The 14,937-nt window shown below is 37.0% G+C and overlaps 1 protein-coding gene across 2 annotated transcripts in view; it reads right to left on the bottom strand.

The window, feature by feature from the left end:
- The window catches only part of MFSD14A (major facilitator superfamily domain containing 14A), a 35,452-nt gene extending 20,642 nt beyond the window's left edge, over nucleotides 1-14,810 (bottom strand). For both annotated transcript variants that reach the window (XM_079110766.1, XM_079110767.1), the window contains exons 1-2: nucleotides 14,575-14,810; nucleotides 2,224-2,319 (exon numbers count right to left, since the gene is read on the bottom strand). In XM_079110766.1, the coding sequence (XP_078966892.1) occupies nucleotides 2,224-2,319; nucleotides 14,575-14,658 (180 nt within the window). In that variant the 5' untranslated portion in view covers nucleotides 14,659-14,810. The remainder of the gene's footprint in view (nucleotides 1-2,223; nucleotides 2,320-14,574) is intronic.
- Between the last annotated feature and the right edge of the window lie 127 nt (nucleotides 14,811-14,937).

The raw sequence follows: 14,937 nt of genomic DNA, 5'->3' as shown, positions 1-14,937 counted from the left end.
AGTTAAGAATTGTGACTCTTTAGCTAGTATCCTTTATAATCACTTTCAAAACACATAAAACAGAAATGAAACATTTAAAAGTTAACAAACTACTTGTTGGGTACCATGGTACACGCCTATAATCCTAGCAATTCAGGTGAGCTGAGGCAGGAAGATTGCAAAATTGAGACCAGCCTTAGCAACTCAGGGAGACCTGTCTCAAAATAAAAATAAGCCCTGGGGGTGTAGCAGTGGTAGAATGCCCCTGGTTTAAATTCCCAGTACCACAATAAACAAACATAAATGAATGTTATCAGAAAAGTACCATCACTACCTGGTGCCTTCTTCTACCCTAAAACCCACTTCTCTCCACACTCCAACATGGGGGCAAGGAGGAAGGAGTACAAAATAATGAATACCAAAAACCCAAAATTTGTAAGCAAAAAAAAAAAAAAGAATAAAAATAAGCAAAACCTTCTTAAAAGCTCACTCTGAATTAATATATTATTCTTAAATGATGATATATCAATCACTTCTAAAAAAACAAAAATGCCTAGGTTTCACCCTCGAGATTCTAGTTTTAATAAAACAGGTTTAATCTCTCCTAGAATCTGTCATTCACCTCTAGGTATAAATCACTAAATTAGTAGAAAATATAGTCTTGAGGGGCTGGAGGTATATCTCAGTTGGAGATTGCTTGCCTAGCAAGCTATGCAAAGCCCTTGGGTTCAATAGCCCATGATGCCAATCCAAAAAAAAAAAAAAAGAGAGAAAGAAATAAAAGAAAAAAATCTTAAAGATACTAGCCATTTTTAGTTAACAAAAATAATTAAAAATATACCAAGCACGAAATTAGTTTCCCTATGTAAACAAATAAATATCTTTATACCTAAATAACTTATTCTTAAAGAAGATAGTCTCCTTTGTTCAACTAGAAAAAAACAACTATACCAGTTATTAAAAAAACTGACTTACTTAAAAAAAATATATGAATAAGCAAAAAAAAAGTGAAATTGAAGTAGTTATACATACTTTAAATTCTGATGAAAAATTATGGAAACATCACAAAAAGCTTTTGTGACAGTTTACTAACAGCTTAATCAAATTTTAATTTCCCTTAACTTAGCTAATGGTTGAACTGCCCAATAACCTCAATTACCTAAAACATAGGTATGAATCACTTACTACCCACATTTCCCAAAAGACAGAGCACCAGAATCAAGCAAGCCTATATTCATATACCAACACTACAGTTTACTATCACAGTAGCAATGAAGTTTCTTTTCTAAGTCAAGGTGGGTTGTGAGGATTAAAATGATAATGTTGTTAAGTGTTTAGGTCTGTGCCTATGCCCAATGTAATATAAACAGATATGAACTGTTTACTATTACAAAGCTCAAGTACTTAAAAATGACAAGAGTGGTAATCCATCAGACAGATTCTTATGTTAAACTGAGAGCAGATTACAATCAAGCACACTAGAACATGAAGAAAGATAATATGAAATCATGACACTACAAAGTTACTATAGTGCCTCAGTACGCCTTAAAAGGTAATTGCAAAATAATGAAGTACAGATGTGTGTATCTCATCTATCATTGTATTTGAGTTATGAAGGCAGGAAACATGTAAATTAATTTTTAAAAGATTCCCATTGGAAACAAGTAAACTAAAAAAATTGACAGTTTAAAAGACCACATTACAATTATTTTGAAAATCTTTATAGAACTGATGATATCCATTGTTGGTAAATGAATTATAATTCTTAAAAAGGAAGGATCACAATCAAATTATATTCAAATTGATATCCTTACAATTATTATTTCTGTTACTCATGGAACTATTCCAAACAAAACCAAACTAAACCATGTAATTTGGAAATTGCAACTATATGAATGAATCTCAAAATAATCATACCAACTAATTCAGGTCATAGGCATTATCTTTCCTAAACCCAGAATAAGAAACCCTTCACCCTCATCCAAACAGAGTGATGACTGAGCCTCTGTTTGAATATGTCCAATGACATATCCAAATTCACAAATCTTCACCACCAGCCCCCCAGAAGTAAAGAAGAGAAAAAGGTTGAAAAACACAACTAAAAGAGTAAAACACAGGTGAGTACTGAGGAATTGACAATATTGGTTTGAGTTAACCATGGAAAGGAAAAATGCCAACTTTTCCTCCAAAACTGCAGAAAAAGAGATTTTAAGAATCAGTGGTAAATAGACTAAAATTACTTACCACCAAGGTGGGTGCCGTCAATAGTCCCCAAGCAAAAAACTCCAAAAAGATGACGATGACCGCATGATAAACACTGGGAGAACCTATTCCTTGAGGCTATAAAAACAATTTTTAAAAGTTAAAAGTGTATACTAGAATTACTAACAACAATGACAAGAATCAGTAAATATTTACAAGAACATACAGTTATGCATTGCTTAGCAATAGGGATATATGTGGACTCTTCAGTGAACTTAAAATCTTAGATCAAGATTTGCATGCAAACATTATAATGTCATACTTACTTTTAAAATATTCATTACCATTATGTGGGAATATTAACAGTGTTTGGGTTTCTCCTACAATTTTTTTTTTTTGTTGTTGTTCTGTTTTGTTTTTTTGGTGGTACTGAGAGTCAAACCCAGGGTTGTGCATTTTAGGCAAGAACTTTACCATTGAGCTAAATCCCCAGCCCACGTCTGGATTTCTCTACATGTTGAAATGATGCTGTATCACTTTTAATACTGCCGTAAGGCATCATTATCATTTAAAATAATAGATGAAGTGCAGGCCATATAGCCCATCTCGTAGAGTGCCTGCCTCGCATGCTGGAGGCCTGGGTTCGAGTCCCAGCACTGTGGGATTGCATAAATAAAATCACAGATGAGTCTCCAAACCTACAGAATTAACTACCTGAAAACACCTTGGTAGAACCTGCAACTGAGGCACTTGGAGTTAAGGGGGGTTGGATTGAAGGACCACGGTTGGGCATGAATTTGTACAAGATCTTTCATTCATTCAGCAAACATTACAGAATACCTGCCATGTACCCAGAGGTTCTAGGACTACAAAAACAAGTAAGACACAAACACTGATCTTAAAGATCATAGCCTACACAGGAAGAAATTTCATCATAATCATCTGCTTATGTGTAAGTACAATAAAAGAGATATGCACTGGTTAGGAAACAAGAAGTAGTATGACCAAAAAAAAGGGTGTGTGTGTGTGTGTGTGTGTGTGTGTGTGTGTAAATAACAATGGAAAAAAACCATAATGAAGTAGACAGGACAATGACAGTTTAAAGCTCCTGGAGAATAAATCTCTAGTCCTGGAGTAAAGAGAAAGTAGAAGAAGTAGCCTCAAACTTAGTTAAAGAGTTTCTCATCTTTACACATATAGGGGGCCACGGAAGAGTTTCAAGCAAGAGAATTAATCAGACCTGCATTTTTCAATACAACATTCTGTTGATTTCTTAAAGGATGATTCTGGTGATTTCTCAAAGAACTAACTGCGTGCAAAAGAAGGTTATCTGAATCAGCTCAAACAAGAAATGATAAGGATGTAAGATAGTGAAGCAGTATAAGTATTCAAAATTTGAAAATGGCAGAATTTATTAATAGTGAGAGGGAGAATTAAAGACTTCCAAGTTTTTAGGGTGGTTATCTAGTAGAAGCAGCTGGTGATGTCCCAGCACTTTCTCCCCCACAAGGCTCAAATTTACCTTAGGTTCTGTTTAAGAGATTGCCCCCTTTACTTGAAACATTTCTATTGTTCTGAGCCCCAACTGAAGCAATCAGTAAACAGTAAATGTGACTGATATCTGAAACCAACAAAGTGGAAGAGATTATCTGGAGAGTATAAATTGTGAAATGAACAGTGGGCTAAGACAGAACCCAAAGGAGCACCAACATTTAAGTAGAATAGCAGAGGAAAAGGAACCCATGAAGAAGATTTTTTTAAAAAAGAACAATGAAAGAAAGATCTGGAGAATCAAGACAATACAGTGTCACAGATGACTAAAGAGCAGGAAGGAGTGAAAACCAGTACCAAATAGAACAAGTATAGTGATATATGGTAAAAAATGTCCATAGGATTTGATAAGCTCCAAACTTATTTTGTTTACCACCATATATTAAAGCCTGGTAAAATTCTCAGGGTCTTTAACATGCAATATGCCAATTTATATTACAAATTTTCACAAAGACAGTAAGGACTGTTTCCGAAACCTGACCAAGGAATCCTTCTTTCACATTAACAGATAATACCTCATAGACACCTAAATTCCTTGGAAAAAGACCTTGGGAAATGCTGATTAAAAAAAATTAGGGCTGAAGGTGTAGCTCAGTGGTAGTGCTTAAGCTTGGTATGTGTGAGGTCCAGGGTTCAATCCCAAGCACCACTCACACAAAATATGTAACACTTTATACAAATAAATGCACAGAGCAAAAAGGATAGCAGAAAAAAATGTATTAGAGCCAGGTGCAGTGGTGCAAACTGGTAATCCCAACAACCCCAGAGGCTGAGGCAGGAGGATGGCAAGTTTGAGGTCAGTCTGGGCAACTTAGCGAGACACAAAGGAGGGGAGGAAGGAAATAATGTGTTAAAAGTGGCTCTCACACGAAGACCACTTAATCAGTTGCAGGGAACATCAGAGAAGGCTTTCAGGAGGTAGGTATGATCTGAGACCTCAAAAGTCCAGTAGGAAAGAATCAGTTATTGTCAGGTGTACACTGAGAGAAGGGGAAATGATGGCCAAGAGTATCTGAGATAAAAGCAACGGAATATGCAAAGGCCAGAAGAAAGGAAACCATAACTTATTGTAGAAATGACATAAGAAAGAAAATGGTAAAAGTCAAGGTTAAGAGGTGAACAAAAAGCAAAGCTGGAAATGTGATTCAAAAAAGACCTTTTAACTCACATTAAGGCATTGGCTTGAATGCTGAAGGAAAACTCTGCAATATTTTAAGCCAAAAAGTAACATCACATTACAGAATACTAACTTCCAATGCAATATGGCAAATAGGTTGAAAGGGAGTCAGGATGACCAGAAGCCAGGTTATTACAGAAATCCAGGTAAGAATTAACAGTAACCTGGGCTGGGGTGCTAACTCAGTGATAGAGTGCTTGCCTAGCAATTATGAGGCACTGAGTTCAATCCTCAGTACCACACAAAAATAAATAAAATAAAGGTTCTGTGTCCATCTACAAAAAATAAATAAATAAAATAAAAATAAAGAAGCAACAGTAACTTGAATAAGACCATGGTAGTAGGAATGAAGCAAACTGAACTGAAACAAAAATCACTTAGAAGATAGAATCAATAGAACTCAGAGGTTAAGTAGATGTGCAGACAGAAAGGGAAGATAAAAGATGAAGAGATTTCAGTTTCTGGCTTAGTCAGCTGGACAATGGAAAGCATGAAAGATTAATTCCATTTTAGGCCTACTGGTTTGAGGAAAACACATACAACATTAGATGAATTTAAAAAGTGAACAAAGGCCAGGAGCAGTGGAGCACTTGTTTAGCACATAAGGCACGCTGGGTTTGAGTCCCAGCACCATAAAATAAAAAAAAACTAAACAGAAACATTAAAATGTGGTAAAAGATATAAAGGAAAACACTAATATTTAAAAAAACAGAGACATTTTATGCCATGTAAATCATCAAACATTCAAAACAAAGCTCTACCACAAAGGTGTTCAAAGCATCAGCAGCACTTACAGTAGAAACAATGGAAAGTTAAATGTTCAACCTTTGTTATACAGCCTAGACTCAAAGCATAGACTGCGAATCAGACAGAATAATATGCAGCTCAAAATTGTTCATGGATAATTTTTAATGACACGTAAAAATGCTTATGACAATATTAAACTTTAAAAAATTAAAGTAGGATGTAAAATTGTTTAGGGTAATTTTGTCTACAAAAGACAAAACTCAATAGTGTTATACTGGTAATGATTTACGTGATACAGTATTGTTTTCTAAGTTGTTCAGAATTTTCTAAATCTTTTCTAAGTAAGCATGCTTGTACTTTAAGAGGAAAATATTTTGCTTATTTAAGAAACAAACTATGTAAAAGTAAAATAGAAAAAATTAGGAAGCAGCACATAGCATCTGTCCCTCCTGAACCATTCTCTCCATATTTCCCAAATGCTAAGAAAAAGTGTATTACTTTTCATTTAAAAAAAGGTATGGAAAAGGGGGCACAGCTGGTAGAGTGCTTGACCACTGGAGTTAGAAGCTCAGCAAGGGGTAAGAAGGGGTATGTAGGGGGAAGGACAGACATTTACTTATTCTAAAGTACTGGTTATTTTGAGAGCTGTATTAGAGATTAAGCATCCCTAATCAGCAAATCCAAAACCCAAAATATGAAACTTTTTAAACAGATTTTTAGATTAGGGATGCTCAACCAGTGAAGTCTATGCAAACATTCCAAAATCCAACATACTCCAAAATCTGAACGTTTTTGGTCCTAAGCATTTCAGGTAAGAGTTACTCAACCTGTATAACCATATTCATTTTTAAAATTTTAAATGAATTCAAAAAGCAACATAATATTGTAATAAAATGAATATGAAAAATATTTTACTAATTTGGAATTAAGAAAGCTTCCAGGTAGGATGTTTGGTAGTTTTAATGGAATATCTATCCATAAGCAAAATTTTAGGACAATTTGAGAAAGAAGATAAGTATGATGGATTGGGTAGAAATACCAGATAGGTGATAGGTAAGAAGTAGGAAAAATAAAGTATTTAACCAGCTAATACTTTGCAGTATTAAGACTAGAGAGTTCAAATCACAGAGATCACATCAACAGATGACATTTGAGGACATTCAAGAGACCTGCAGGAGACAAAGTGAAAAATATGGAAGGATACTAATGTGAAAATAAAATAATACATACTTCAACCCCAAATTCCAGATATGCCACTAAAAGCATAATTATTATTATACCAAAAGTTCACTCAACTGAGTAACCTCTCTTATGGAGGCATGACAGATGGTTCCACCAGAAGTAAAAACAATCTCCTTGAACTCTCAACTTCATCACCCCCTCTAATCCCAAAGTTCCCAAATCACAATGTTAGGAACAGACCACAGTTTCATCTTGTAGGCTTTTTGATGGGTTTCACTGGTTGATTATTTTAAATCTACTTATTTATTTTTTTACCCTGTTACACTGGGCAACTTCTACAGTTATATTTAGCCAGGTAAGATACTTATTTTATTTGGCCTAAACTAACCTTTTTTCAAGCTCATGATCCCTAAGGCAGGTCTGTGCTTTATTATTCTAGGATCTGAATCATCTTGGTAAATGCATAGCAAAGATGTGTGTAAATGAACTACACACTCTCCAATTTGCAATGGTTTGACTTAGAATCTTTCAACTTTATAGTAGTATGACAATGATATGCTTTCAGTAGAAATAGTACTTCAAATTTTGAATTTTGATCTTTTCCAGGGCTAGTGAGATACACTAAATATTCTCTTGTAGTCTGGGCAGCAGATGTGGGCCAGAGGTCCCAGTCAGCCACACAATCACAAGGGTAGGCAGTCAATACTCTATAGTACATTATGCAGATACACCAGGATATACAATAGGTCAGGTATATTAAAATGCATTTTCTAGTTATAATTTGGATTTATGATGGCTTTAATCAGAACATAACCATAACCCTATTCTAAGTAAAGGACATTTGTACTCCCTAAGTCTCTTCTACCTATCACTATAGTATTATGTAGTTACCATATTTAGACACTGTTAAAGAGGTAGTATATTCATTAAACTTGTGACATTCCCTATTTATACCCTCCTCTATACCCTGATGTCCTACTGTATACATTACAGTATCATCTATCACACAGATTTATTATACAACCTCAATTAAAATAAAATAACAAAGAATATTCCTTGCTGGGTGTGGCAGCACATGCCTGTAAAACCAGCTACTCAGGAAGCTGGAGTCAGAAAGATCATATTTGAGGCCAACCTGGGGAACTCTGTAAGACCCTGACTCAAAAGCATAAAATAAAAAGGGCTAGTCACTCAGTGGTATAGCACTCCTGGGGTCAAAGAATATTCCCTAAAACTTACAATGTTTAATTTTTATATTACCAGTTAAAACATTAATTTAAAAATTTTTTCTTAAGTCAGGGGATTGAGGTCTAGCTCAGAGATACGGTGTTTGCCTAACATGTATGAATCCTGGGTTCAATCCCCAGTACTGGAAAAAACAAACTGGGACTAAGTGGCATCATACGCCTCTGAATATAATACCCTAGGAAGGTCATGTCACTTATACAGTTTTCTTAACAATCAATTATATTTAGCTCTCTTCTTCTAATTAAGAGGTACTAACGGGGCAAATTCTGTCTGAGCAACTTTTTGTAAGACAAACTGCTTAGAATTATACATAGAAAAAGAGGGTATCAGGAATGATAAATGCGCACACACACACACAAACAAAGCTGGGGAGCTCCTCCAAATTCAACAAACCTAACAACTATATACAATGTAGTTGATTGTGATTGATTATGTCTGGGATTTAAAAAATGAATTGCTATGAAGATATTATCAGGACAAATGGGGAAATCTGAATGTGGAGTAAACTATGTTATAGTTTGGAACTTAAAGGCCCACATATTAAAGGCTTTGTCCCCCGCTCATTGGGATCTGGCAGAACACTTAAGAGGTAAGGCTTAGTAGAAGGAAGTTAGAACATTGACAGCATGACCTTGAAAAGGATATTGGTAGCCCAGTGCCTTCCTTCAGCACTCTTCTGCACCTAGCCATGAGGTGTATGATGTCCTACTGTATACACTATAGTATCATCCTCCACCATGATGTACTATGTTGCTACAGTTTCAAAGCCATGGGGTCAATTGATCATGCACTGATACCTCTAAAACTGTAAGTCAAAATAAGTCTTTCCGTTTTTAAGGTGATTTATCTTGGGTATTTATTATAGTAACAGAGTTGACTAACAAGAGTTCCAAGTCAGGCTGGGCAACATACCAAGACCTTGTCTCTTAAAACAAAACTTAAAATGATTTACATTTGTAATCTAACTTAGACTTTCCAATAACTTTTGAATAACCTTCATTTTATAATCCAACAGAGCAAAATATGGTATGGAATAGAGCCAATTAGAGTAACTCCAGAGACCAAGTCTTAACTACTTGTATACCCTGTCATAGAATATTACTTTCCTAGGAACAGGGATCAAGTCTCATTCATTTTAGTATCCTATGGCAAACTGCAATGTTTTGTATATAATGGGTGTTTAATGCCAATGGGCTGATTCTATAGCTCTAATCATGATAGTCAAAAAGCTGTTAGGTGACGTAAGCCACTTACTTCACCTCCCTGAGCAGGAAGTGGTAGCCTACAGATAGTCCCCAAATTACAATTCTTCCATTTTATAATAGTACAAAAGCAACAGGCATTCAGTAGAAACATTCCAGTGCTAGTGATATGCAGTGCGGTACTCTTTTGTGATACTGGGCAGTGGCAGCAAGCCACAGTTCCTAGCCAGTCACACGATCACAAGGGGCAAACAACCAATACTCTATGGTGTATAGTGATGCTAAGCTACATTTGGTAGGCATAATAAATGAATGTTCAACTTACAAAATTTTCAATTTACAATGGCTTTATTGGGGTACAACCCCATTGTTGAGAAGCATCTGCATTAATCTTATCTAAATCCAAATCAATGTTTATGAATCCATTAGTTATTGTGGAGGAAATACTGACTTTAATAACTTATGTTTCTACCTGTGAATCAGAGAGTTATACAGATTGTTGACCAGAAAACAGAACTTATTCCACCAGGAATTGGGTACTATAATGCACTGTAATCCTAATTATTAAACAGCATGCCATCTTATAAGGAAACAGTGAAAATAAACCAAATGATTCCAGAGGATCATTCTGGAAAACTAGCTTAAGACTCTTCAAGGTCAAGGGGCTGTGAATATAGCTCAATGATAGAGCTCTTGCCTAGCATGTGTGAGGCCCTGGGTTCAATCCCCACTATAGTAAAACAAATCAAAATCAAAATAAATTAATAAAAAACATGTCAAGGCTGGAGATACAGCTCAGTGGTAGATTACCTGCTTAGCAACTGTGAGGCCTTAGGTTTGATCCCTGGAATTAAAAAGCAAACAAAAAACAAACCAAGAAGAAAAAGAATGCCAAGATCATAAAAAGCAATGACAAAAAACTTCTCTAGACTAAAGAAAACTGAAGAAACATGCAGCTAAACATAATAATTAAATTCTGTATCCAAAAACAGTATATTTTTAGGACAACTGGGAAAATGTGACTATAAACTATTTATTATAGAATAATATTGTATTAATGCTAATTTTGAAAATTGTAGTGACTGTATTAAGGTTATGGGAAAAATATCCTTATTCTCAGATGTTACATTCCTAAATGTTTTAGGAATAAAATGCCATGTTGCCTTAAACTGACTCTCAAATGGTTCAGGAAGAACAAAAATGTACACCTCCCCCCCACACACACACACGAAGGTGGGGGCAAAATGTTAACAACTGGTGAATGTTAACAACCACTTAAATAGAATTTACAATGTTTAAGTATTACAATAGGTAATTTGAAGATGACTTAAAGTATACAGAACTATATTGGTTATTTGCAAATAGTATGCCATTTGTAATATAAGGGATCTAAGCACCCACATTTTTTGTTAGGGGAGGTGACTCTGGAAACCTCTGAGGATACTGAGGGATGACTGTATATACATATTTAAGACTACTGAATAGCTCTTTGGGTCTACAAAGACCCTATACTCTTAGAAGCTCTCCTGAAACTACTTCAGTCATCCTAGAGAGTGCAAAGCACCTGAAATTGGGTCTAGCTTTCTGAAATTCTTACTGACTCATTTATTCTCATTAAAATCAGGGGGGAGCTCTGGTGCTCTGCTTCTCTGGGCATATTTCATATTGCAAATGACATATAAATTATACTTTTTAAAAGTATTTCCAACAAAGTAATCAATATGACTAGTTTTTATAGAATCTTTAAAGTTATTTTATTGTTTCACGTGTAAACAAACTGCACATTTCTACTCTGTCATAGATATAATCCCATAACTGTATTCACAAAATAATAAAGATCATATAAAAAATAAGCAAACTTAAAAATCAGAAGGATCATTCAATTTTCAATAATACATCATGTAAATAATTGTTTAACTCACAGCCTCTAACACGAATGAATCTAGCAATACATGACAGTGATTTAACAACAAAACTAAGTATTCTAAAATGTCAAAATGTGTGTTTAATTCAGTTATCTTAAATGGTTCAAAATAATAAGAAACATCCACATACATTAAAACTTATAACTACAAACTGTATTTCTAAACATGGATGCTTCAAAAGCAAATTCACCAGTATCAGGGTTACTTTCATAAGTGAAATGGTATATAGTAGATGATTAAACACTTACTTAGTTTAAACTATGCCACTAAGTCTATAGCTATTTATGCTGTTTTCAATCGGAACTGCTCTTAAAATTTTTGTTTTACAAAACAGCTTCAGGGAAAACAGACTAAGATTAAGAACTGGAAGAGATTTCACACAACTTATTGTAACTGACCTTAACTGTCCACTATTCAAATAACAGCATATTATCCTCACCTTAGAGTGGACTGAAATACAATTTCAAGAAGAAGAAAATTTAGTAATAAGGCTGAGATTTAGTTCAGTGGTAGATTACTTGTCTAGCACATGCAAGGCCCTGGGTTGTATTCCCAGATCAAAAAAAAAAAAAAGAAAAAACAGGAAAAATGAAAGCAAGAAAAAGAAAAAAGATATTAGTAACTTATTATTAACCTGGTTCATTTAGAAAGGCTCACTTCCTCCAAACTATAAATCTGCTCTAATTTTTTGATAATGCATTAACTATAGTTTTGATTTATAAATATTAAAATTGGTTGTATAGGCTTACAAAGATGTGTCAACAGAAAGACAAAGCAAATACTTTCATTAACATTATTAAACCCTAGGTAGAAAACCAAAGATCAGATCAGAACTATTGACCAGGAATGTGAAATAGTATTCAGAGCCTTGCATATATTAACCATATAGCCTCAGACACTTGTCTCTGAATGAATCTTCCCATTGGTGGATACAGTATAGCTCAGTGGTAGAGCAACTGTCCAGCATGTGTGAAGCAATGGGTTAAATCCTCAGTCTTTGGGGGTGTGGGAGTTCCAATCAAACAGAGAGGCAGAAAAGCAAATGCCATCTTAAAATCTTATGGTTGTTTATACCTTTTTCTTTTGCAGCTAGAAAAGATTAAAATACAAATACTATCCTGCAAAAAAATTCATGACATTTATTGAAATATCTTCTGATTATGCATAGGAATAAATGAAAGCATAACAAAATTCATCTAAGAGTGTCCTACTACAAAAATAAAAGTGTTTACTTTAAAATTACACAGTGGGTCCTGTGGAATTCAAAGATGCAAAGTCCCTATTCTAAAGGAGTATCCAGTGCTCTTAGAATGGAAAGTGAAACACTAAATCCTAGAAGATGAGAAAGGATAATACCCTAATGCCCAAAACCCTCAAGGAAAGTTAATTTACTATGTGTGTCCTCTTGGAAACATATTTGGTGGTACAAAACTCATATTTTGTGTCCTAAAACAAGCTATGAATTCACTATGATAAACAATAGGAAAGGTTTTTAAAAATCTCTTCCAAAACTTACAGGATTTGGGAAGAATCTGCTATAGAGCAAATAAAACAAAATTCAAAAAAAAAAAAGAAAGAAAGCAAAACTAAACTTTATAGGGAAAAGGAAGGTGTATTTTTTTTTGTTTTTTGTCCCAGGAATTGAACTCAGGCGCACTTGGCCACTGAGCCACCTCTCTAGCCCTATTTTGTATTTTATTTAAGACAAGGTCTCACTGAGTTACTTAGCGCCTCGATTTTTCTGAGGCGGGCTTTGAACTCGCCATCCTCCTGCCTCAGCCTCCAGAGCTGCTGGGATTACAGGCATGCGGTGCAACACTGTGCCCGGCAAGGTGTGTTTCTTGATCAGTTCCATTATTATCTTTTGCAAGATAAATATTACTAATTTTAAATATCATTTGGTTATTTTAAAGACTTTTACTAATAATTTTAAAATTTGGTCTCTTTCTATGGCTGACAAAAGCGACAGAATTCCCCCCCCCCCCCCAAATAGTTCTTACCGATTTGGTTAAAAGATCTACAATTATTCTTAACTGATTTTATCAAAGTAATATTTTTAATTAAAAATACGAGTACAGTAAAAATGGGATCTGAGAAATTTCAAACTTGCTTTTCTCCAAAAATGTCAAGCTACGACATCTAATAAATTTGACATTTAGGAAAAACATTCTGAAACCATTCCATATGTCTCAAGGTTTTAAATTTTGGCATATTTAGAACAGGTCATGTTCTGAAATGTCTAAAGAAATTTGTCATTTACTTAAATTGAATTCAGCAAATCCTCATAGTGGCCTACTTACATATTTAGGACTTTACCAGCAGTTAAGCAAGCCTCCATTAAAATACAAACAGGAAGAGAATTAAGGGAACCATCTGCACACTTCTCGGTAAACAAACACATTTCGCCTTTCCATTCTATTTCAGAACGTTATACCAAAGGATGCAATAAAGATCAGAGAGTGTAGCAAAAGGGAAATCTCAGCACAAAAAAGTATAGGTGAGTTCTCTCTTCAATTAAAATATCTGCGTCCCCTGCTGGTAAATTACGGCACACTGCATAAAGTTTATTGTGATTAACAAATGTTTCTAAAAAGCAAAAATTTTTTCTTGCTCTCAATCTGTCTTACTTTTAAAGTGACTTCTAATCCCTAGGCCATGATCAATTCTACGGAGCATTTTTTATTTAATGGCACCAAGTGATGACTTATCTGAAAACTAGCCGAATGAAATGTAGGCCCCAGGTGTCTACTGTCAGGCTTCCGACTCCGGGAGGAAAAGAGGAAAGCCCATCCCCTGACAGGGCTCACCCTGCCGCAAGCAGCTTAAGGCTGAAGCTCCGACCCACCGCGATCAGGAAGGAGAAAGCGAACGCACGACGGGCCCAAGCGCGGTTGCCGCGCCAGATGCCACCCGGTTATTAGCAGCATATGGGAGGGCAGGGACTGCTCCCGGCCCCTGGGTAGGCGCTGCTGCAGCTGGGGCCTGGCGGCGAAGGCGAGGCGGCGGCGGCGAGGGCGCGGTGGCCGGCCCAGACCGCGAGAGAGCCGGCACGTTCTTCCCAGCAGCAGAGGCACACGTGGGGCTCGGGGCCGCAGGGCCTCAAAAGGCTACCAGAGCTGGGGCGGCAGGTGCGGGGGAGGCGAGGGTCTTCTCCCAGCATAGGCCCCAGAGGCCGCAGGCCGGAGCCGCGGAGGACAACTCCCGCGACAGCCACATCGGGGTCCGGGGTAGAGACCCTAGCGCCCTGGACAGGGGAAGGGAGGCCAGAGGCGTTCGGGGCGATTGGAAAAGGAAGCGAAGGGGCAGAACGAGATCAGATCGGGGCCCCAGGGACGCTCGCCGGCGCGGAACCCCGGCTCACCGTGCCTCCGTCCTTAATGATGATCTTTTTGGCCAGCATGATACTGCGGTTTGCGGCCCGTTTCTTCTTCTTTCCCTGGGTCATTTTACCATCCTCGATTCCTGGCGTTGCTGCAGCCACTCCCGGGGCGGCCGGCCCCAGCGGCGAGTGCCGTCCCGCCACTACTGCCGGGCCGAGCCGCTCGGGGCGCCCGCCGCCATCTTGAGGGCCCGGCCTGCCTCCGGCGGCGCGTCACATCGTGCGATCGGCCGACGAGCACGCCCCGCCCCGCCCCGCCCCGCCCACGTGACGCCGGCCTGTGGGCTCCCGCGCTGAGTTCCTGCGCTAGGGGAACCGCCGGGAGGGAAGCCGCAGGGCTACTGG

The sequence above is a fragment of the Sciurus vulgaris genome (genome assembly GCF_902686455.1).
Source record: "Sciurus vulgaris genome assembly, chromosome: 1".
Taxonomy (NCBI): domain Eukaryota; kingdom Metazoa; phylum Chordata; class Mammalia; order Rodentia; family Sciuridae; genus Sciurus; species Sciurus vulgaris.
Note: the sequence above shows the minus strand (reverse complement) of the source record. Positions and strands in the feature narration are given on the sequence as shown.